The sequence below is a fragment of the Misgurnus anguillicaudatus genome, chromosome 21, assembly GCF_027580225.2.
Source record: "Misgurnus anguillicaudatus chromosome 21, ASM2758022v2, whole genome shotgun sequence".
NCBI lineage: Eukaryota > Metazoa > Chordata > Actinopteri > Cypriniformes > Cobitidae > Misgurnus > Misgurnus anguillicaudatus.
In genome coordinates, this window is record NC_073357.2 from 1,881,995 (window position 1) to 1,905,098 (window position 23,104).

At 38.3% G+C, this 23,104-nt stretch overlaps 1 protein-coding gene across 1 annotated transcript in view; it reads right to left on the reverse strand.

The window, feature by feature from the left end:
* The window catches only part of LOC129414246 (fucolectin-like), a 36,592-nt gene extending 14,663 nt beyond the window's left edge, over nucleotides 1-21,929 (reverse strand). Inside the window, exons 1-3 of the mRNA XM_073859023.1 lie at nucleotides 21,857-21,929; nucleotides 14,069-14,116; nucleotides 13,462-13,726 (exon numbers count right to left, since the gene is read on the reverse strand). Coding sequence (XP_073715124.1) covers nucleotides 13,462-13,726; nucleotides 14,069-14,116; nucleotides 21,857-21,890 — 347 coding nt within the window. The 5' untranslated portion in view covers nucleotides 21,891-21,929. The remainder of the gene's footprint in view (nucleotides 1-13,461; nucleotides 13,727-14,068; nucleotides 14,117-21,856) is intronic.
* Between the last annotated feature and the right edge of the window lie 1,175 nt (nucleotides 21,930-23,104).

The window sequence follows — 23,104 nt, forward strand, 5'->3', positions numbered from 1 at the left end:
CCATTAATGAAACAAAAAAATGGGCAATGTCATCCCTCATTGGCACTTGGGTTTCTGCAGAAAGGTTTTCCCAATACTGGGGGGATTTACCCTCCCAAAACATGAACTAATTAAAGGCGCTCTAAGCGAATTCATGCGTTTTAGACCATAAAACATTTTTTTTACATACAGCAAACATCTCTTTTCCCACGTTTTTCCCACAATATCCACACAGTACCTTACTCGTTGTCATTACCTCGCCACTTCCAGGTGGGGGAAAGGGGCTGGAGTTACAAGCGGGCGTGCATGGAAAAGATGGTCACCGCCAGTACAACCCTTCTCTTCAACAGGGTTTCCTTCTTGGCCTAGAGTGACTGCAGACAACAGGGACACAGCACAACACTGCAATCTTCAGGTGAACACACGTCAAAGACAGACTCACCCACTGCACTCCACACACTCCAGTGACATAAGGTCAGCACTCTACACTCTGACCTGGGATTCGTTGTGGGGAAGATCGGAGTCGCTGACACAGCGAGTGGCCCAGGGTAAATGTCGCAGCCACGACAAGATAACATCTTCCCGCTTCAACTGGTGCCGGCCCGCCCACCAATCCTTCCCACGGTGGGGCCGCTTGCACACAACTCACAACTCAACAGAGAAATACTGGTATTCCGTATTCAGTAAAGACATACAGACATGATGGCAACTCGGTGTACTCACAATTTCGTTGATGCTATTCTTCTCGCCTTTCTTTCAGCTACTCACATGAACATGACTAGAAGGACGATATCCTTTTTCCTGCCTCTTTACACCGCCTTTCCAACAGCCCTTCGGTGCAAGCAATCTCTTCACAAGAGGTAACACAGATCAATACGACTCTTCATCTAAAGTAATCTTTGCTTTCAAACTTGCATGTATATTCGTCCCCAATCCTCCAGTTAGCTTTGCGAATCTCCAACGTCCACAACACATCCGTCTCTCTCTCTCCGCTTGCCCCAACCGCTCCTTCTCACCCGCAGTATCTGTTGGAAATCAACTTCCCCCTCCTGTGTTTCTGATGCCCTCTTTAAAAGCCTCCTTTCTGTCGAATCGCCCAATCCGCGATCGCCACGCTTGGCGGTACATCTGTTGCTGATAACGCCCAAATTTAGGTTGCCCGGAGTCAAAGAGTATAGAAGCCCAAGAGGCGAAACTCTGTTGTGTTATGGGTAACAGTCTGCTGAAATCGTTAGCGTGCCTCACAACTGTGGAGATGAGCAAGTGGTTAAAACGCAAGCAGTGTTCTGCAATAAATTGCAAAAATTATCAGTCCACCAGAAACTTGTTAATATTTTTGTGATATTCTATGTAAAAGATTAATCTTATAGTATTTTTGGACAAAATAGTATAGTTATCTGAACCCTCGGGGGTCTAAGGGGTTTTTAGGGCCCTGGGGAAGTTTTGACATGCACTGACATTTGTGCTTTTTTCAGTTGCTTAAAAACATATTAATGGCAAAAGTCTCATAACACTGTGTTCAGCACAAACTGGGCTACATTATCATATAATCAACATGTATGTACATGTTTGTATTTTTGAGAGAAAAATGTTTATGCGTGGTTTTTGAAGTCACTGATATAAGTCCACAAAACAAATTCTAAACATGTTTTCCCAAGACTTTCCAAAACAGGATCTAGTAGTCTAGAGTTTTTTCTTCAAAATGATGTGAAAATCATTCGGCCTACTCATTCACATAAAGCAATATATTGATTTACAATTTCTAAGACACTTTTGGGAAAGGCTGTATGCGTGGAGGCGGGAAAGCTCCTGAATAATCAGTGATTGACAGCTGAGAGACAAAAGGGTTGCATAATGAGCCACATAATGAGCCTTGTGGGGATGTTCAACAGGAATGTAACTTTCTCTGTAGTAAAACCATGATATGCATGGTTTACTTTTCAATTTAAATGTAAATACACACACATTTTATATATATAGTTACCTTTTAAAAACCATAGCAGCCTAATCATGGTAAAGTGAACAAAGGGTTTGTGTGCAGTAAAAAGCTCAAAAGAACAACTGCCAATCGTTGTTTGGACTCTTATTTGTGTTTTTGTAATCATTATAGTAGAAACACAACAAGGGACAAGCATGATAAACTTGCTCAATGTTTGTTTACAGCCGCCGCCATTACCTCACGTGTTGCTCATGAAAGCAGTAACTTATGTGTGCACATGCGAGTGATCCTGTGTTTAATAAACGTGCTGTGTGGAGATACGCTTAGACGCAACTAAATAAGGATTGTATTGCTTAAAGTCGCGTATTTTATAAGAATACCAAAAACCGCGTCGAGTTTCCTGACTCGTGTGTTTGTTTATGTGTGTTCCCCTCGCGTGATATGTTTGACGGAAGAACAAAGAAAACACTCACGTCTGGAGATACTGACACACATACGCAAGTAAATAAGGATTGTACGGTTTGCAATCGCGTATTTTATAAGAATACCAAAAACCGCGTTGAGTTTCCTGACTCGTGTGTTTGTTTATGTGTGTTCCCCTTGCGTGAAATGTTTGACGGAAGAACAAAGAAAACACTCGCGTCTGGAGATACTGACACACATACGCAAGTATATAAGGATTTAGATGTCATGTTTTGGTGCAATCGGATGAAACAACAAGGAATGGAGAGACTGGGTTGTGGATTGCGTATCCATTGACTGCAGGAGGCACAAGTTATGCATATGGATGTCTCTGCTCATTCACTTCAATGGCGCGGGCGTGTGGCGATCTCTTCTCATTACAGATAATCAGGTAACATTAGAGAGACGGCCCCTCTCCTACTTCTCATACAGTTTACACCAAATGACGATATATGTTTTCGATGTCACTTACATCATTTAAAAGCTGACATTCCAAGCATTATGTAGACATTTCTCTTTTGTTTATATGACAAGTATTCATGAAGTTACAGTTAATTTTCTGACAGGTTTCTGAAATGACTTCACTGAGGGAGAGAGAACAAAACGGGAATCATGTTTATTTTCTTAATTTTGCGAAAAGCACAGCATTCTGTTTTTATTGGGAGTGGACAGAAAAAAAACTAGACACGTTAACGTTTTAAATGATGTATAAATCATATCTGTATGTCCAAAATCAGCAGAGTTATCTTAGTCTCTTTACGGAGTGATTGAAAAATAAAGAGTTGGCGGCGCCCGCGCCGCGGCCGACCCCAGAGTGTTAAAGGAATACTATAGTAATTTGGGACATACTATAGAAGTACGATAAGACTACTATAGAAATTCTATAGCAGCTTTAAAATATTATAGAGGTATTAGAACATTACAGAAGTATGTTATGTTCTGTAATACCTCTATAATATCCTAGAGCCGCTATAGTATTTCTATATATATATATATATAAAGCTTTATTGCAGACACACAGGTCCATATACCACAACATACAATATACAAAAATATTAAAAAATACAGCAAATTACATAAAAGCCTACAATATATACAGATTATTACACCAATGTCGTCTAAGCCTCAAAGAATATCTATAGCAGCTTAACAGAGGACTGACCAGGGCTTCAATTATATGGTTCACTGAATTGTCCAGTCGACACATAAAGCCAAACATCAGTTGCCTTAAGAGTGCCTCACACGTTGGCACTCTATTGGATACAAACAGATGACCGGCACTATGCCACCTAGGGACACAGAGTAGCAATCTCATTGCGTCATTGTATGCTACCTTTACCCGCTGCATACTCCTGTTTTTATAGTTACACCACAACTGTGCCGTATATAGCGGAGTAATGTAAGTCCTAAATAGGGAGCACTTCACAAAGTCAGAATACATATAGAACTTCCTTATGAGCATATTGGCTTGAGCATGAATTTGACATCGCTGAGGATACATCTCTTTGTCATCCATCCAGTCATTAGATATAACATGACCTAAGTATTTTATTTCAACACACTCATCAAGAGGGCTGTCAGACAGATAAAAAGTCGGAAAGGTTGATTTACTGTCCTCATTGCTTCTAACCACCATAATGTGGGTCTTTTTAGCGTTATATTTAATATCATACTCCAGTCCATATTGCGAACAGACTTTCAGCATCTGCTGCATCCCAACGCTATATGGACAGAGCAGGACAAGATCATCCGCATACATTTAATGATTAACAACAGTGTTGCCCACTAGACAGCCAGTTTTTAACCCGTTTAACCGATCCGACAGTTCATCCATGTACACATTAAATAAAATTGGAGACATAATTCCACCTTGTCTGACTCCATTACTAACATGAAATGGAGCAGATATAACATTGTCCCATTTAACCTGAAACGATTGATGGGCATACCAAAACACTAAAATTCTCACTAAAAATGTAGGGGCACCTCTATCAAACAATTTTACAAACAGTCGTTCATGATTGATTCTATCAAATGCCTTTGATGCATCAATAAAACATAAAAACATTGATGAATTCAGGCTGTTATACCTGGATACAATCTCTTTAAGAGCAAAGATGCACATATCAGTTCCATGCTTTCTTTTAAACCCAAACTGATTGTCAGCAGTAAGGACATACATTTCTAGCTTTGTTAACAAAATTCTCTCCAGTACTTTAGACAAGATACTGGCTAATGCAATTGGTCGATAATTGTTAATACTGTTGAGCTTACCAGACTTGTCTTTAAGCACAGGTAGTAACATCACAGACATAATAGCATCAGGCAGGACACCATGAACCAGACACCCATTAAAACACATCGAAAGCAATGTAATATAGTAGTCTTATCGTACTTTTATAGTAATTGTTTGTCCCAAAATACTATTTTCCTAAGGATAATTAGGCCATGCATAACCCCGTTGTTTTCGTATTTAGATATGACGACCAGAAAAAAAAATAAGTTATGCCAAGTTTTTGTTATGTTAAGTTGGTTCAGTGCCATTGACTCTCATTATTTTTTGGCGTTTTTTCCTTCAGTTTTCAGTCCATAATGGCGGCCGCGCCGTCACGTCATGGGGCAACTGTTGCTATGGAGCATTCTATTGAGTTTCGCCTCTTGGGCTTCTATACTCTTTGCCGGAGTTTCCGGAAGTGACTGGTGTTTGGGAATCATCGTCCGGGCGGAACTATTCTCCACCACTTTCGGTTCCGCCCTTCAGAAAGTCACTCCGTGACATGTACACTTGGATTATTGGAGTGCTGTGCATTGTCAGTGTTGTCAGTGATCACTTCCTAGGCTGAAGGAAGAGCCCTGTTTTCGAAGAGCAGAGTGGTGGCACTGGGCAGCTGTCTTTTATACCTACACGACTGGGATCAATTAAACTCCATTTCCGCCTGTGGTGGCGCCTCGACTGTAGCAAGTAAGGATTGGCTGCGAATATTGTGGTTTAAAGGGGACATTCCAGAAGACGTTTTTAAGATATTAAATAAATCTTTGATGTCCCTTGAGTACATATGTGAAGTTTTAGCTCAAAATACCATATAGGTAATTTATTGTGGCATGTTAAAATAGGCACTTTATGGGGCTGAGCAAAAATGCACCGTTTTGTGTGTATCCCTTTAAATCCAAACGAGCTGCTCAGGTGGGCGGAGTCTCAAGCGCTCCCGCTGTAGAGCTGACAAAGCATCGAGGGAGATTCTCTCACGAAAGAAGTTAGTGAGCGATGTTAAGCATTATATATTTGAACAAGTTTAAAAAGTCAATTATCTGTTTTATGCATACTAAATACATGTTTATCAGCAGATGGGGAACATTGTGGAATAAAAACCAAGACTTTTAGGTATCATGCTGCACTTGTTTTAAACAGGCACAATGATTTTAAGCATGTTACAATAAAATACACGTCCACAAACACTCAGAAGTTTACTTTTTGACCAAACCACACGAGCACATTTAAATGATCTGTAATAAAACAACACGTTTAATGCTTAAACTTCAGAGAAACAGATCAAATGACATGTTTAAGTTTATTGTGCACACATATTGAACACATTCGCGTTTCTGTCAGTCTCTCATCTATTTTGTAACTCCTCATTCATTTGAAACTTCAGAGAAACATTAAACAACATATTTACTTATTGTGTATGATAGTGAATACGTGTTGTTCACTCACTCTGTCTCGTACAGTGCATTAATCATCGTGCTCATTTATATAAACTTCAGAGAAACATATTAAACAACATAACTTACTTGAAAGCGAACCATCGCGTTGCTCTCTCTCTCGTTCGTTCGCTCACTCGCTCTCTCTCTTGCACTAAGGTAACGTTAATCCTTTAGAACGTTAATTCAATCTTTAGAAAGATTATTAAACCTACAAGTTATAAGATTGTAGGCTCCTGTTTGTGTTTGATGGAATACAAACGCGTCGTGCTGTCAGTCATACTTTCTCTCGGTCACTCTCACTCGAGATAGCATCATGATTGGATAGCGCAGTTGCAGGGGCGGTATCATTATAATGAGATCCCTTAGCTACGTCATGCGGGGAGCGAAATCCGCATGACCTATTTATTCACATGCTTGCAGAGAGAGCCTTACCAAAACAAAGTTACAGGGTTGCTATTTTTCATGTTTTCTGGGTTGGTAGAAGCACTGGGGACCTGATTACAGCACTTAAACACGGAAAAAGTCAGATTTTCATGAAATGTCCCCTTTAACATATGCAGAGGAAGAGCCTGTATTAACCTGTGGTGGGGGGAGAAGTGTACTCACTGTTGTTGTGTATAAGCATACATGTGTTGAGTGTTTCCAGATGTCAGTCTATGTCCACATCTTCTGCCTGGCTGTCTGAAGGAAAGTAGATTCGAAGTGGCTGGCCTCGCTCTGGCAGTATGCTGTACTCTACGACCCCCCACCTCCATCTATCTACCTCTTTGACCCTATCTAGTGGGCGTGTTCGTCTGAACATCAAAGCAGCCTCACCCTGTGTATCCATCTGTCCCTTTTCTGCTAGAGCTAAGAGGTGTTGTCATCTTCCTTGCATGTTCATTGAAGTATTGTCATTGCTGAAGAGCTTTGTGTGTCTTTGCTGTCAGTCTGCAAGTCTGAGCCAAGGGCTCTGTGTCATTGTGGGATTGTTCTACCCTATGCCGTGAAGTCAGCGCCTAAGTGGTGGTCGTAAGTCTGTCCGAGAGAAGAAGACTAGAAGTTGTTGTGTACCTACACGTTTGCTCCAACCACCTGAGTATTGAGGTATAAAGCCCTGTACATCCCCCATACACTTGCCCGTAAGTCCAATCTACCACGCTAAAAGCCCAGTGTACTCACCTGTATATCTCCCTGTATGCCCAAGCTGAAATCCCAGTGTACTCACCAGTATACATCCCTGTACGGCTAACACTAAAGGCCCAGTGTACTCACCTGTTTACCTCCCTGTACGTCCAACACTAAAAGCCCAGTGTACTCGCCTGTATACCTCCCTGCATGTCCAAGTTGAAAGCCCAGTGTACTCATTCGTACACCTCCCTGTACGCCCAACGCTGCCAGCCAGTGTATTCACCTGTATACATCCCTGTATGCCCAACGCTACAAGCCCAGTGTACTCACCTGTATACCTCCCTGTATACCCAAGCTATAAGCCCAGTTTACTCACCTGTATATCTCCCTGTATGCCCAAGCTGAAATCCCAGTGTACTCACCAGTATACATCCCTGTACGGCTAACACTAAAGGCCCAGTGTACTCACCTGTATACCTCCCTGTACGTCCAACACTTAAAGCCCAGTGTACTCGCCTGTATACCTCCCTGTATGTCCAAGCTGAAAGCCCAGTGTATTCATCCGTACACCTCCCTGTATGCCCAACGCTGCCAGCCAGTGTATTCACCTGTATACATCCCTGTATGCCCAACGCTACAAGCCCAGTGTACTCACCTGTATAACTCCCTGTATACCCAAGCTATAAGCCCAGTGTACTCACCTGTATACCTCCCTGTATGCCCAAGCTGAAAGCCCAGTGTACTCACCCATATGCCTCCCTGTACGCCCAACGCTGCCAGCCAGTGTATTCACCTGTATCCATCCCTGTACGCCCAACGCTACAAGCCCAGTGTACTCACCTGTATACCTCCCTGTATACCCAAGCTGAAAGCCCAGTGTACTCACCTGTATACCTCCCTGTATCCCCAAGCTGAAAGCCCAGTGGACTCACCTGTATACTCCCTTGTACGCCTAACACTAAAGGCCCAGTGTACTCACATGTATACCTTCCTGTACGCCCAACGCTAAAAGTCCAGGGTACTTACCTGTCTACTTACCAGTGAACTTACCTGTGTCCATCCTTCTGAGTCCAGGAGAATACTTACCTGGAGTTCACTTGTGAGACACAAGGAGGAGAGCCGGGAAAACTTGCCTGTAATCCACGTGTGAGCCGAAGAGAGAGAGGGAAAGTCAGGAGGTCATACCTGCAGCCACGTGAGAGAGTCAGAAGCGACTCGGATCAAGTTCCAGAAAACCTGTTAATTTTAAAAACCCTTTCCCCTCTTTTAATTTAAAAAATATTGTTAAATTTTACTTTCTTGTCTGCTTGGTCATTGGGGTGTTTTGGGACCTCTTCGGGGTGGAAACTGAGGAAGGAGCGTGACGCACGATAGGGGGTGGGTGGTCCGCTCCGACCTGTGAGACGGAAGTTGATGATAAAGAAAACTAGAAAAGAACAACAGAGTTTCTTTGAGTCTCTTTTGTGAGGAACTACTTAATTAAATCTTAACACTGTACAAGAGCATTGTCTTTTTACTGGACTTTGTTCTCGTCAGTGCTACATAAAACTGAATAATCAAGTGTTTTTATATTCTACTTTAACCAGTTATTAAAAAATCGTCAGAGACACGATGTCTCTGTGTGATGCTTATGGTGACGTCTCATGTTTAAATACTCACCTTACCGGAAAATAAGTCATTAAGTGTCTTGATGTAGTGAGCCAGTGCCCGAGCCCCTGTATACTGGGTTAATTCCAAGATGCGTTTTTGCTCCCTTTCAAGGGCACTTCGGGAAGGGGATGCACGTAAATTGACGCTCCATATAAAGAAAGAATGATTGTTTTTATTGCACAATTTGCCACGTGTATTTTAATTGGCCCTGCTTTGAGACACAATATCAACTCCCTCAAAAGTTTACACATCAATAGCTCTGATCTTCGAAGGGAATAAGGATGATTAATGAATTTATGGAGCTAGGGAACTGATTGAAAAAAAAAACAGCGTTTGTGCAACTGAATGTGTGAGCATGTGGCAGCTTTTTCCAGTCACAGATATGTGGTTCACGCCTCCCTCCCTCATTCCAAAATGACCACTGGCAGAATGATATGCAAACGATATGACATGGTAAAGCAGTTACAGTGCTGATACTAGTGGAATATCTCATGACTATTAGTCAATCAGATTCAGGAACTCAAAAGAACTGTTGTATATTATACAACAGTTCTTTCTGGTTCTCGAATCTGATTGGCTAAGAGCTATGCGATATTGTGCTGATAACGGCACTGTAACCGCTTCACCTTTCGTATTATTCCGCCACCTAGTGAATGGAGGTCCTAAGCAGGCTCATCTCTGAATGGAAAAACACAGATGCGCTGTTTTGAATCACTCTCCGTGTGTCTCTTATTAGTTTACTAGCTCATAAATCAGTCTGTGAATCCCCAATCAGAAGTCATTATTCCGTCAAAGATCAGCGCTCCTGGATGTCACGCCAAAGCCAATGGGAGAAACTTCTTGTCACATCGTGTGGACGACCAACACCTGGAAAGAGGAATACAAACACTTGTTTTTTTCTTGAGCTATATTTCTTATCAGAACACGAAAACACCGTGGAACTGCAGGCAAGCACCGCAGCCTCCAAATGTGGACATCGATCATTTACTTTATCGTGACGTGACTATTAAAACATGTAATGAGATATCGCCACTGGTATATTTATAAGCAGCATGCAAAAACATCTCTCTGGCACTTATAAAAAAACGTTTTATATAGTACTGACAAGAACAAAGTTTAATAATAATAATCGAGTGCTCGTATCGCGTTAAGAATAAATGAGAAAGCAATTGTAACGTTATACAAGTATAGTTTTATTAACTTTTACCTTGCGCCAAAACAATAACAACACAAAAAATACTAAATATGAATAAAAAAACAAGTAATAGTTTGATCATGACACCAAATACTGCTGATTTGATCTCATTTTGATGATCATAAACAAACAAGGCCAACATGAGAGCCAGGGAATCCCTGTCAGAGATGTAGCCCAGAGAGGGCGGTGGTTAGCGGGGCGAGTGAACACTGACGTCCGCTCATGCTTTGGTTCTCATTCGTACCGAATCTCACTAAGCAAACGTTCAAACAGGCGCTATCTTTACTAATCGACTGCAGATTTAAATATAATACATATTCATTCTCGACTGAACTAATCTTAAAACTACACTTTGTGACCAAGAAACGGTAATATAAAGTAACGGCTTTTCCGTCCATTGAGTTGTTATGAGCTTCAAAGCAGCCGAAAGTTTTACCTGTCATTCTGGCCGCCCTCAAATCCGTGGCGGAAGAAGTAGTTCTCAAACAAAGGGGCTTTTAAAATAACTCCGTTGTTGTTTTCTAGTTTTCGTTTTTTCAAATGTGTGCCGTCGAACTGTTGTATAAAAGCAATATCGCTCTCGGACTCGTGTGATATAGCTCTATATCATCACGGTTGTGATTGCCTCCGGTCTCTGGCCTAATCACAGCCGTGATGATATAGAGCTATATCACACTCCTACTCGAGCAATATTGCTTAAATATCTTATAGTCAACATTTAGTAATGAAATTGGTCTATATGATTCACAGAGAGTGGGGTTCTTGTATTCTTTTACCAAAAGTGAAATTAACACTCTGGGGTCGACGGCGGCGCGGGCGCCGCAAACTCTTTATTTTTCAATCACTCCACAAAGAAACTTAAATTACTCTGCTGATTTTTGACCTACAGATATGATTTATACATCATTTAAAACGTTACAGTGTCTAGTTTTTTTCTGTCCACTCCCAATAAAAACAGAATGTTGTGCTTTTCGCAAAATTACGAAAATAAACATGATGCGCGTTTTGTTCTCTCTCGCTCGGTGAAGTCCTTTCAGAAACGCGTCAGAAAAATAAACTGTAACTTAACGAATACTTGTCTTAGAGACAAAAGATAAATGTCTACATAATGCTTGGAATGTCTCCTTTTAAATGATGTAAGTGAGATTGAAAACAGATATTGTCATTCGGTGTAAACTGTATGAGAAGGTGGAGAAGCACCGTATTTCTCCAGTTACCTCATTATCTGTAATGAGAAGAGATCGCCACACCCCCGCGCCATTGAAGTGAACGAGTAGAAACATCCATATGCATGACTCGTGCCTTCTGCAGTCAATGGATACGCAATCCACAATCCATTCTCTCCATTCCTTGTTGTTCCATCCGATTGCACCAAACATGACATCTAAATCCTTATTTACTTGCGTATGTGTGTCAGTATCTCCAGACGCGAGTGTTTTCTTTGTCTTCCGTCAAACAGTTGACGCGAAGGGAACGCACATACACAAACACGTGAGGAAGGAAACTCGACGCGCTTTTTGGTATTCTTATAAAATACGCGATTACAAACAGTACAATCCTTATTTAGTTGCGTCTAAGCGCATATCTCCGCACAGCATGTTTATTAAACACAGGATCACTCGCGTGTGTGCACACATTCACTGCATTCATGATCAACACGTGAGGTAATGGCGGCGACTGTAAACAAACATTGATAGGTTTATCACGCGTGTCCCTTGTTGTGTTTCTAATGATTACAAAAACACAAATAAGAGTCCAGACACCGATAGGCAGTTGTTCTTTTGAGCTTTTTACTGCACAAAAGTAAACCTCTCGCTGGCCAACCAAACACTAACCCTGTGTTGAAGTGTGTTCACTTTACGATGGCCAAACAGTACCTACCATGATTAGGCTACTATGGTTTTTAAAAGGTTACTTATACTTGGGAAATTAATAGAAAATATTTCAATAGAAATATATATATAATGTGTGTGTGTATTTACATTATATTGAAAAGTAAACCTTATCATTACTACAGAGAAAGTTACATTCCTGTTGGACATCCCCACAAGGCTCATGTGGCTCATTATTCAACTCTTTTGTCTCTCAGCTGTCAATCACTGATTATTCAGGAGCTTTCCCCGCCTCCACGAATACAGCCTTTCCCAAGCAAAAGTGTCTTAGAAATTGTAAATAAAAATCTTGCTTTATGTGAATGAGTAGGCCATATGATTTTCACATCATTTTGAAGAAAAAACTCTAGACTACTAGATCCTGTTTTGAAAAGTCTTGGGAAAACATGTTTAGAATGAGTTTTGTGGAGTTATATCAGTGACTTAAAAATTTAGCTTTTTCAAAAACCACGCATAAACATTTTTCTCTCAAAAATACAAACATGTACATACATGTTGATTATATGATATTGTAGCCCAGTTTGTGATGAACACAGTGTTATGAGACTTTTGCCATTAATATGTTTTTAAGCAACTGAAAAAAGCACAAATGTCAGTGCATGTCAAAACTTCCCCAGGGCCCTAAAAACCCCTTAGACCCCAGAGGGTTAAAGCCAAAGGGAGGGAGCCTTTTTTAAAAACATGACTAAAAACTTAAATATAATGCTACGAGAATGATTTAACAAGGTTGACTCTATATGTGAAAGCCGTCTGTCCCAGGTGCTTTACTGCTCTGCATAGCAACAATAGCTTTGACAACCTCCTGTTGCCTTATAGAATCCCCAAGTTCAAGGCCAATTACTAACAGTTGGGAGGATTCAAGGAGAGGTAATTCATTAGTGTATTTTGAAGAATATAAAGCTGAGTAAAACTAAAACACATCTGTTATTCATATCTTGGGCAGTGTATAACACAACCGGAGGAAGACCGAATTTGAGTAATCATTTTGGAGACAGACTAATAGGCTTGATAGGCCAATAATTTACTAGCCTTATCACCAAATTCATAAAACTTGTGATGAGTCTCTCTTCCTGCAAGGTCGTCAAAATGCATATTTCTCATCCAGCTTGCTTATTCCATCTGTCTGTTGTATAAAACTTTTAACCTTGTTTAAAATAATCAAGGTTACATTAAAATGATCTTTTTAATTTGCAATTCAACAGTAAATTTTACTTTTAAACAAATAAACCATTTAAAATCAAGTGGTGCAGCACAACTCATATTCATATGAAACTCGAATCAAGATTATACCATATTTAGACAAAATGTTAAATGTCCTCTTATGTACGTCACTTAAGGATAAAATTTAACAATTTTACATATTTATTAAATGTAAATAAAACCATGGACAATCTAGTAAAACCTTGCAAAAGGCAAACAAATAAAATAAAAGTTCAAAATAGTACACTTAAGAAGTGAAAATATGCATATATTTGAGCAGATTTGTAAATTTAAGGGCCTTAAATACACAGTTACTATAATCACTTAACCTTGAATTATTGTTGCCGTTGTTTTCCAAAGAGTTTCCGATACGAATTTCTGCTCCATCGAGTCGTTCTGGACAGCAGTTTGGTCTGTTAGTGACGACGACTGTAGAGATGTAGTAAGAATCCAAAAGATCCACTCTCCACCAGGGGTTATCAGATGTGGCTGTATGGGTGCAGGTGTAGGGTGAAGTGTCAATGGCATTTGCTGCTTCCCAACCATCAATTCCTGTGGATGACTGTACAGCCTGTCCTCCTAATGCCAGATTCTCTAGAAAATATTGAAGAAAGTAGAGTCAGTCTGGATTGAAATAGAAATGTAGATTCTTTTTGTAAAAAACACAGTTCAATGTGTGTTCATGTAGCTTAAAAGGTAGAGGATTGTGTTAGCTGTGCAAAAGTCATGGGTTTGATTCCAGGAACACAAATACTGATTAAAGAAATTTACAGATTGGATGTACTGCAAATTGCTTTGGATTAAAGCAGCATCTGGCAAATTCATGTTTTCAATTATTAAATCTGGACATTCAACAAACAATTAAAATCTATGAGGAATCCTCAATGAGATGTTATGATTTCTCTCAACAGTTATAAAGAGGTTTTTAATTCTTACCTTCCTTCTGGGCAGAGCCTGCAACTGTAGTGATGATAACTTCTACACCTAAAACAAAATGCAAATGATAAACTGGCATGTAAACACTTAAAAGAGTAGTTCACCCAAAAATGAAAATCCTGTCATCATTTACCCACGCTCAGGTTCAGCTCTAAACTTTCTTTGTTTTTTGCTGAACACAATTGGAGAGAGATTTTGAAGAATTTTTATAACCAAGCAGATCTGGGACACTGATGATTTCCATAGGAGGAGAAAATAATACCATGAAAGTCAATGAGGTAACAGATCTGTTTTTTTTACAAATGTATACACACTGTGAAGAAATGCAGAATTTGGTCAAATCAACATATATGTTATGTTAAACCATTTCAACTGTTTTTTATAAGTTATGTGAATTTATCACAAGTCAAAACTTAAAATTGTATGTTGATTTGACTTGCAAAACCAAGTTGTTTTAACTTCATGCTGCATTTTTTTTATAGTGCAGGTTTGTAGTGATGGGTCGTTTATGAACGATTCAATAGCTTGTGTGTATTAGTAATGGTCACTTCTATAGAAGAGTTGTGAGAACGTGCATGTAAGAAGTAGCTAAACCATCCATTAAATGTGTTTATAATTTATGTTCTTTAAAGGCGCTGTATGTAGTTTACAGCGGCCTCTAGCGGTGATGGTTTAGATTGCAACCAATAAGTTTACAAGCGCGTGCTCGAACTCATGAGCGACGGCCAAACTGAGAAGTAACACACCGGAGAAAGCATCACACAACATGCTGGAAACTCAGGTAAACTCCCACTGCAACGTTTAATTGACTGCATTTAGCCTGTGTAATGTGGTGTTACGTATGTACATTTACGGTAAGATAACGAAAACGGTTAGTGAACTAAACTGAACAATTTCAGTATAACAGTAAATACACTGTGCTATTAGTCCTTTAGGGTTGTTGCTTGCCACACTGTGTGATCAATATCGTAGTTAAGTCCATGTCACACGGTATAATCTATCTCAGTTTCCATCAATGTCAGACTGTACGAGTTTAAAGACTTTTAAAAAGCGGACGCACGCAAACAAACGCGTCCGCAGTTTTACGTCATCGATCGACGAGGGCTGGGCGAACACACACGCTAAAGCGAAGGTTAGCAAACCGAAACAACGTCTAAAAAACTAAAGCACAATGGAAATATATTTGACATGCTTTGTAGTAATGTTAGCTTACCTGTCCAAAAGGATGAAAGCCAACTCCGGATCCGTTTTTATACCCAAAACAAAGCGGAGGTTTCTCCATAATTCAAATGCCCTGCCAATGTTAATCCGTGTTTTTGTCCGTTGTTAATCCGATTCACGTTTGGCCTTACGAGCTTCAGCAGATAACTTTTCTTCACTATATGAGAAGTTTGTGTTGGAGTCTGTGTTGTGCTGGGAGCAGGTCGTTTCAGTCTGTTATCAGACAGTGTCGTCGCTGTTGAGCGCAAAGTCAGTAGACGAGGCGAGAGGCTCGGGAACGCGCATGCGGGTGACGTCACTGGATTTCGCGCCAAATCCGGCCCGGTACTTTCACATAAAAATAATTATATATTTTTTCAGAGGTAATAGCAAAACCCGCAAAGTGGATCATTGTAATGTGATATTACAACCCATTCGCACACAGGCAATTGAAAATGGATTAGTTTAAGTAGAAACGTTACGTACAGCACCTTTAAGTGTCTTTAACCTTTATTTTTGGTTTATCGCAAGAGCTGGGGTCCCACGGGTGACAGGAATTTCTAAAAGGGTGGTGGTGCTTCTCATCGTGTGCTGTGTAACATCTTGTGTGTTTCGTAGTGTGGTTTGAGTGCACTTTGGTGTGTGTGGTTGTGTGGAAGTGTGCTCTGCTTGAACTAAACCCTGTCCTCTGCATTGGGAGCCTCAGCCCTGTTGGTAACATTCTATTTTCTTTATTTGTTTTGATTCTACATTTTTGTTATAATTAATATTGTGCCTTCCTTTTTCTTTTGAAGGAGTATGAGTACTTGGTGTCTTTTTAATCTAGTGTTTTAAATATTTTGTAAATAAAATCTTGTAACATTTTTGCATTATACCCATGTCTCCTGCCTACTTCATTATAAGGGACCGAACCTGTGTCCTTCGCCCATCATTTTGGGTAATTTGAGATTTCCCCGGGTGCAATTCCCGAAGTGGCGTAGTCAGAGTTCCTTAAAATCTTTGGCTCATGTCCCTCTCTAGCACCGCTCTGCTACATATAGCACGTTTAAAAACAACCATGGTTGACCAAAGTGCTTAACAATGTCATAAACAAATAAGACAAAAACAGAAAAGACATCAAAATATAAAAACATCATAAATGCCTCTGCTTAGCACGAAACAAAAGCCAAAGAATACAGGTGTGTTTTAAGTAATGACTTAAAAATTCCAACAGTGTTAGCAGTTCTTGTGTGTACAGGTAAACTATTCCACAAATTAGGAGCCACCACTGAAAACTTGGAAAAAAATCCATCCATGCTGTTTTGAGTGATATACAGGTTTCTGAATGTCCTCTGCCTTGAGTCTCAGATTGCACGAGTTTAAACTCAGCGCCGTTGTGATGTAACTAGCCGTTTCGTCACATTTCGTTTGAATTTTCCCGCCCACCACCCCACTCGCAGGTCTCCACTCACCAGGTAGCTAGAGAGTACAGACCAGTCACTTTGCTGATACTCTCTATGCTGTTATCATGTCTCACGGAAATAACAGAGCTATTTGGATATTATGGATTATACTCCCGCCTACTTTTAAAAACAAAGTTTTAACACGTGTTTATTGGAACCCGGAGTAATCTTATATATAGTGTGTTACTATGCAAATAGTCCTCAGATAGTAGGCGATAAGATGTTCATGCGAAATCTGATGTAAACAACAGACTATGTATCTATATTTCACGGATTATACGCATTTGTGGACAAAAATGGTCATTCATTTTTTTTTGGACTTTCATGGATCATTCACACATCTGAAACAGACTTGATTCGATTCGCGATCGATATATCAAAACAAAAGGTAAGAAGTCACGTTATATTTTGCATGTTGTCATCTTCAGTCACAAACTACATTTATGATGCTAGAGCATCTGTATCTCAAAACAGAGACTATACATTGATGCTAATCCCGTAAATTATACATTTTAAATGTATAGTAATGGGAATAATATTGTTTAGACAGTAGGCTATATAGATATTTTTTGCAGGCTAGATAGTTTGCAGCGTGGTTTCGAAAGTTAAAAAATATATATTTAACGGCTTTATTTTACAATTCTTCATGAACTAAGTAATAGTGCTTTGCCAAACTAAAAGTGTTTTGCCAAACGAACCGAGACCGGGCCTTACCGACCCGGCTTTTCTGACGAGGCTAACGTACCCCCGAATCTCTATCACTTTCCCAAGATACGGTCCGGACCTCCCGCTAGCTTCTAACTTAGACCATAATTTGCTTTTTTATTTGTTGACATTACTCTTTTAAATAAAGTCTTATTTTAACTTAAATAGTTAAAATAAGAACTTTCTTTGTTTAAATGAAAATAAGACTGAGATTGTTGTGTTTGGTCGTCCTGGAGATTTAAGTGCCTGTGTAGATGCACTTGGTGATTTAGGTTTGTATATTCCTCCATTTAGCAGGAATCTCAGTGTCATTTTTGACGGTGCTTTTAAGTTTGATAAACAGATGTGTTTTGTTGTAAAAGCCAGTTTTTTTTCAATTGAGACTGTTGGCTAAAGTAAAACCCTATCTGCGGCGCAAGGAGTTTGAAAGTGTAATTCATGCTCTTATAACATCTAGACTAGACTATTGTAACTCTTTGTATGTTGGTTTGGATCAGTCATCTCTCCAACGTTTGCAGTTAGTCCAGAATGCAGCAGCGGCTTTTAACTGGGACTAAAAAGTATGAGCACATAACCCCTGTCTTAGCTTCACTACATTGGCTTCCCGTCCGCTGCAGGATTGATTTTAAGATTTTATTGTTTGTTTTTAAAGTGACCATATTATGACCGCTTTTCCTCAGGTTAAATAGGTGTATGAGTTCCATAAAACATGTTTTAAAAGTTGTTTGCTCAAAATAGCTTGTAGGAAAAGATTGTTACCCAACTTAGTAGCCTCTGTTTCAGGGCATTTCAGATTGTGCCGCTTTGAGGTGGTCATTACATATTTATGAGCTGCTGCTCCTTTGATCACGCCCCGCTACTAACGCCATGTGCACGTGCACGTGCTCAGTGGTATCGTGAGCAGTACAAACCATACTGTGTTATTATTTTATATATTATTATTATTAATGGTTTATATTGCCAACAGATAAATCAAGCAAAAAAGTATCACTAATAAGTACACTCCAGGAGAAGAAACTCATGACACATAATGATTCCAGAGTAAATTGTGATGTAGCAGTCTCAACAATACACTAGTTTTCCCTGGACAATGCTAACATATTCCTGGTATAAAACATTTTCAAACGCATTATTTTCGCAAATGACAGAAATTTAGACCCAGCGGGGGATGTATACTGCTTGTGGGCCGCGTGCTAATTGCTAGAAGGTCATAATATGGTCACTTTAAAAACAAACAATAAAATCTTAAAATCAATCCTGCAGCGGACGGGAAGCCAATGTAGTGAAGCTAAGACAGGGGTTATGTGCTCATACTTTTTAGTCCCAGTTAAAAGCCGCTGCTGCATTCTGGACTAACTGCAAACGTTGGAGAGATGACTGATCCAAACCAACATACAAAGAGTTACAATAGTCTAGTCTAGATGTTATAAGAGCATGAATTACACTTTCAAACTCCTTGCGCCGCAGATAGGGTTTTACTTTAGCCAACAGTCTCAATTGAAAAAAACTGGCTTTTACAACAAAACACATCTGTTTATCAAACTTAAAAGCACCGTCAAAAATGACACAGAGATTCCTGCTAAATGGACGAATATACAAACCTAAATCACCAAGTGCATCTACACAGGCACTTAAATCTCCAGGACGACCAAACACAACAATCTCAGTCTTATTTTCATTTAAACAAAGAAAGTTCTTATTTTAACTATTTAAGTTAAAATAAGACTTTATTTAAAAGAGTAATGTCAACAAATAAAAAAGCAAATTATGGTCTAAGTTACAAGTCAGAAAAACAGATTTAAAATACTAAAGCTAAAAAACCTACAAAAATGGTAATAGAAAATTAAATTAAATGAGCATTACAATCGCACTTCATAAGCATATTACAACAATTTATCATTAACTAAGTGAAAAAGTGGTACGTTTTTTCAACTTAAGACTTCACTTTAGTTTCACTTCAGCTGGAAATTTGTAAGTGTTACCGATTGTAGTAATAGTTTAAGTTGATCCAACCTTTCACTTTTTACAGTGTAATAGTCAAATTTATAATTGTTAATCTTCTAAAATAAGACCGTCTTTATGATGTATACAGCCTACAAATACGACCTCTGGAGGATGCAGCCTTCCATTTGAGAAACATCCTACATAACTGAGGATGCCCATTACTAACATGGCTAACACTTACTTAAGACTTATTTGAAAGATTACAAATTTGACCATTTATTACATTTGGAGCATTACTGAAATATGTTTTTTGAAATCAATTGAAGGCAATGATGTAATGTGATGTTGCTTCAATGTTTGGACTCAGAAAATGGTGCTAGTCCTGGCTTACTCTAAACCCTTACCTAGAAACTGCCAAAATATTTTATTGCTAAAATGTGTTGTTTAAAGTCACAATTGTGGTGATCGGTATTTGCTTTAGTTGAACTCTTGACCCTTAACTTTCAGTAAGGTAATTTCTCTTTTTAGCTTAAGAGTTGCAATAGTGTTTCAATTCAAATACTTGTGTGTTGGTGAAAGAAGAGTTGTTTTAAAGGCATGTGTGTTTCAGTTTAGTATTTCTCTTAGCTTTGTTTGTCTAACAAAATTAAGTTAATAACAGTGTGCTGCTTAATAATATTGTGGTTGATGTGTGGTTCATGATTAGTGTAAATGTTGTGTTTATCAAATGCACACAAACAGCACTGGGACAATAGAAACAGACAAAATGTACTAATACAATTAGACATCGGCATTCATCATACAAAACTCAACAGTAGTGACATCAAAATCATCACTATAAATAAATCAACTGCAAAGCATACTGGGAGTCATCAATAAGTTCTGTACTATGCTGATACCCAGTATGCATTGTGGCATGAAATGTGGTCCTTCATATCTTAGTGTGTTGAAGGGGCTTAGTAGTTTAAAAGTAATTTGCACAATGTTTAAGGAATGCATATCAGATCAGCTGTTTTAATCTCAGAATCCACCAACACAAAACACTCATCAATATTAATACAGGCTACTTAATACTGATTGGATTATTTTTTAGAAATCACCATTAATGTTCCTTAAGCCCTGGGCATAGTCTGTTTTTTTACGCATACAGTACATGAGCGTACGTGCACAGTTGAACAAACAGACTTGCAAAGCATAGTTGACTCATACACATGCCATGTGACTTATGACACAATACCTCTTGTGGCCTACATACAGTAAGCACACACTCTTTTGACGACAAAAATTGTGTCATGTGTACTGTAAGCAGAACCTCATGTACACGTAAAAATGGACTATACACTAGCCTTTTTGAACTTTCTTTGCCAGACCAAATGTATTTTAACATTGTTATAATGGTCAAAGAAAAACGAACTACAAAACTACAAGTGTCATGACCCCAACTAAAGCAAACGCTGAACACAATAACTGGTTTTTGAGGAAATTTCTAATTTTCAGACAATAACTGCAGGTGCAAAAGTGATGTTGCTTGCTACTTTCTAATAAAAGTTACTTATAATTGTGTTGAGCTTTTCGTTGCCAGTTCCTTTAAAATGAATTACCATTCTCTGAGTGCAAAAATGTTGCTTTTTCCAAGAAAAAACATGCAAAACAAAATCACAATACTGTGTAATACAGTATGTGGTCCAGTTTTAGCCTGATCTAGATGAAGGACTAGCATCAACCACTGTGCAAAGGACATCTAAAACAAATTGAAGATTTTAAAATGAATGTAACCTGAAAAAAGAACTTGTAAAATTTACTTAAAAATCCTCTTAACAATTTGCACAATCTTTTTAAAGTAAACTTTACTGCTTTAATTTCAGGTACAACTTACCTACCAAAATCAAATAAAATCTACTTAATAATACATTAAACATTAATTAAATTTTAATTATTTTTATTTTAGAAGTTAGATTTATTTTTATTGCTTAGGTAAAGTCTTTTACTTTTTTAAATACTGAAGCATTGCTGTGCTAAAAATATTGAATAAATCTGTTGTATTGTAGATTGTATTTACGGTTTGTTATTTTCTTTAACATAGTTGTATGGACTTAGTTACTATTAGTGTTATAAATGGTATTATAACACAAAATGAATGATTGACTAATAAAATGCAGAAAAATCTTGCTCCTTGTACTCATACTCCAGTTTCCAAATAAATACTGAATGATACTGTTTTAAAAAAAAAATTAGCATCTCATAATGCCTTTCAAAAAACAGTACTAAACTGTATTACATAAATACAAAAGATTACTGTTGAAATTTGTCTGTAAATGTCTGTAAATATTGCCCAAAATGCATTGTGGACAAATTACGAATGTAGAAATGTATGTATTTTTTGTCCAATAAAATAGGGTTACTAAGATTTTTTCATCTAAAGTGAATAAGTCAAATTAGGGTTTGTGCTATCAGTCGATTGAATTTAGAATTTACAAAATAAATATGTTAAACTTACCGAAAAGTACACAGAGACAACTGTACAGCCACATCTCACTGTTAGGTCACAATCTCCCACAGATGATTACTTCTGACATGTAAGACATACAGGAGTTAAACATCAATATCTTACATAACATCAGTCTTGTTTAAATGATCGAATAAATATTGTATCAGACGACAAAAACATTTTTAAACAAAATAAATGTACTTTAATGAAAAAGAGCTGTTATGGGAGAATAGGCTACATCTACATTAAAGTGTATTATTATTAATATTATTATGTTAGTACTGTAAAAAATTACTGAAATTTAAGATAAAGTATTTTTCTTTGATTTCTTTCTTTATTTTAATGGAAAACAAGACAGAATTCTAGTCAAAAATGTTTTTTTATTTCCCTCATAAAATACATCCAAATAGTCAGAGCTTACCCTTAGTTTCTTTCTCTCTGTCTTTCCTCGTTGTCTTTGTCTATTCCTCAGCTATTTTCTATTTTGACCACAAATGGAAAAATCATGTCTTTTTGCTCTCACTTTAAGTTTATGCAAAACTAGCTGTTCAAGCTCCTTTGTAAAGCAAATTATTTTTTTTAAATCTTCAGGACAAATCACAGACCTTCTTACACTGAAACATTACTGAAGTGAAAGATTTAAATATTCAATGAAGAATTTACATCTTCCTTTATAAAGGTTTCATCGATGCAACCTTTTGTGGCTTTTTGTATGTAAATTAGTGTTCTATTATGAACCCTTTTAAGGTCAAAATATATGTGGTGTTATACATTTTGGGAGATCAAAATTATAAATTTTATGTAACTAATGTGTGAATATTGAATGTAAAATGTCTGAGAGTAAGAACATTAATATTAATTAATTGCTTTGTGGAAACTATTATTATCTTTGTTCTGGAATGATGATTGCAGCGTTTGATTGCTTTTTCTTGGAAGTGTTGACCTGAAGGGGGGGACGGGCATGCAGCTCAGTCAAGACCAAATGAGTCCATGACAAGTCTAAGACCATTAAAATACAGTCTCGAGACCGAGTCCAAGACCGAGTCCGAGTATTGATTCCACAACACTGGATAGAGCAGCAGGGGATACATTTTTTTAAAAGCTGCTTCTTGTTTATCAGCTTCCTGAAATCTGTCTATGACAATGCAGAAATCATTTCTAAATAAGCCAGTGGATGTAATAGAGGCATCAAGAAGCATATTTTTATCAATTTCTTTTATAAAGGATAATTCAGCCACATATGTCTTTCCATGGCCA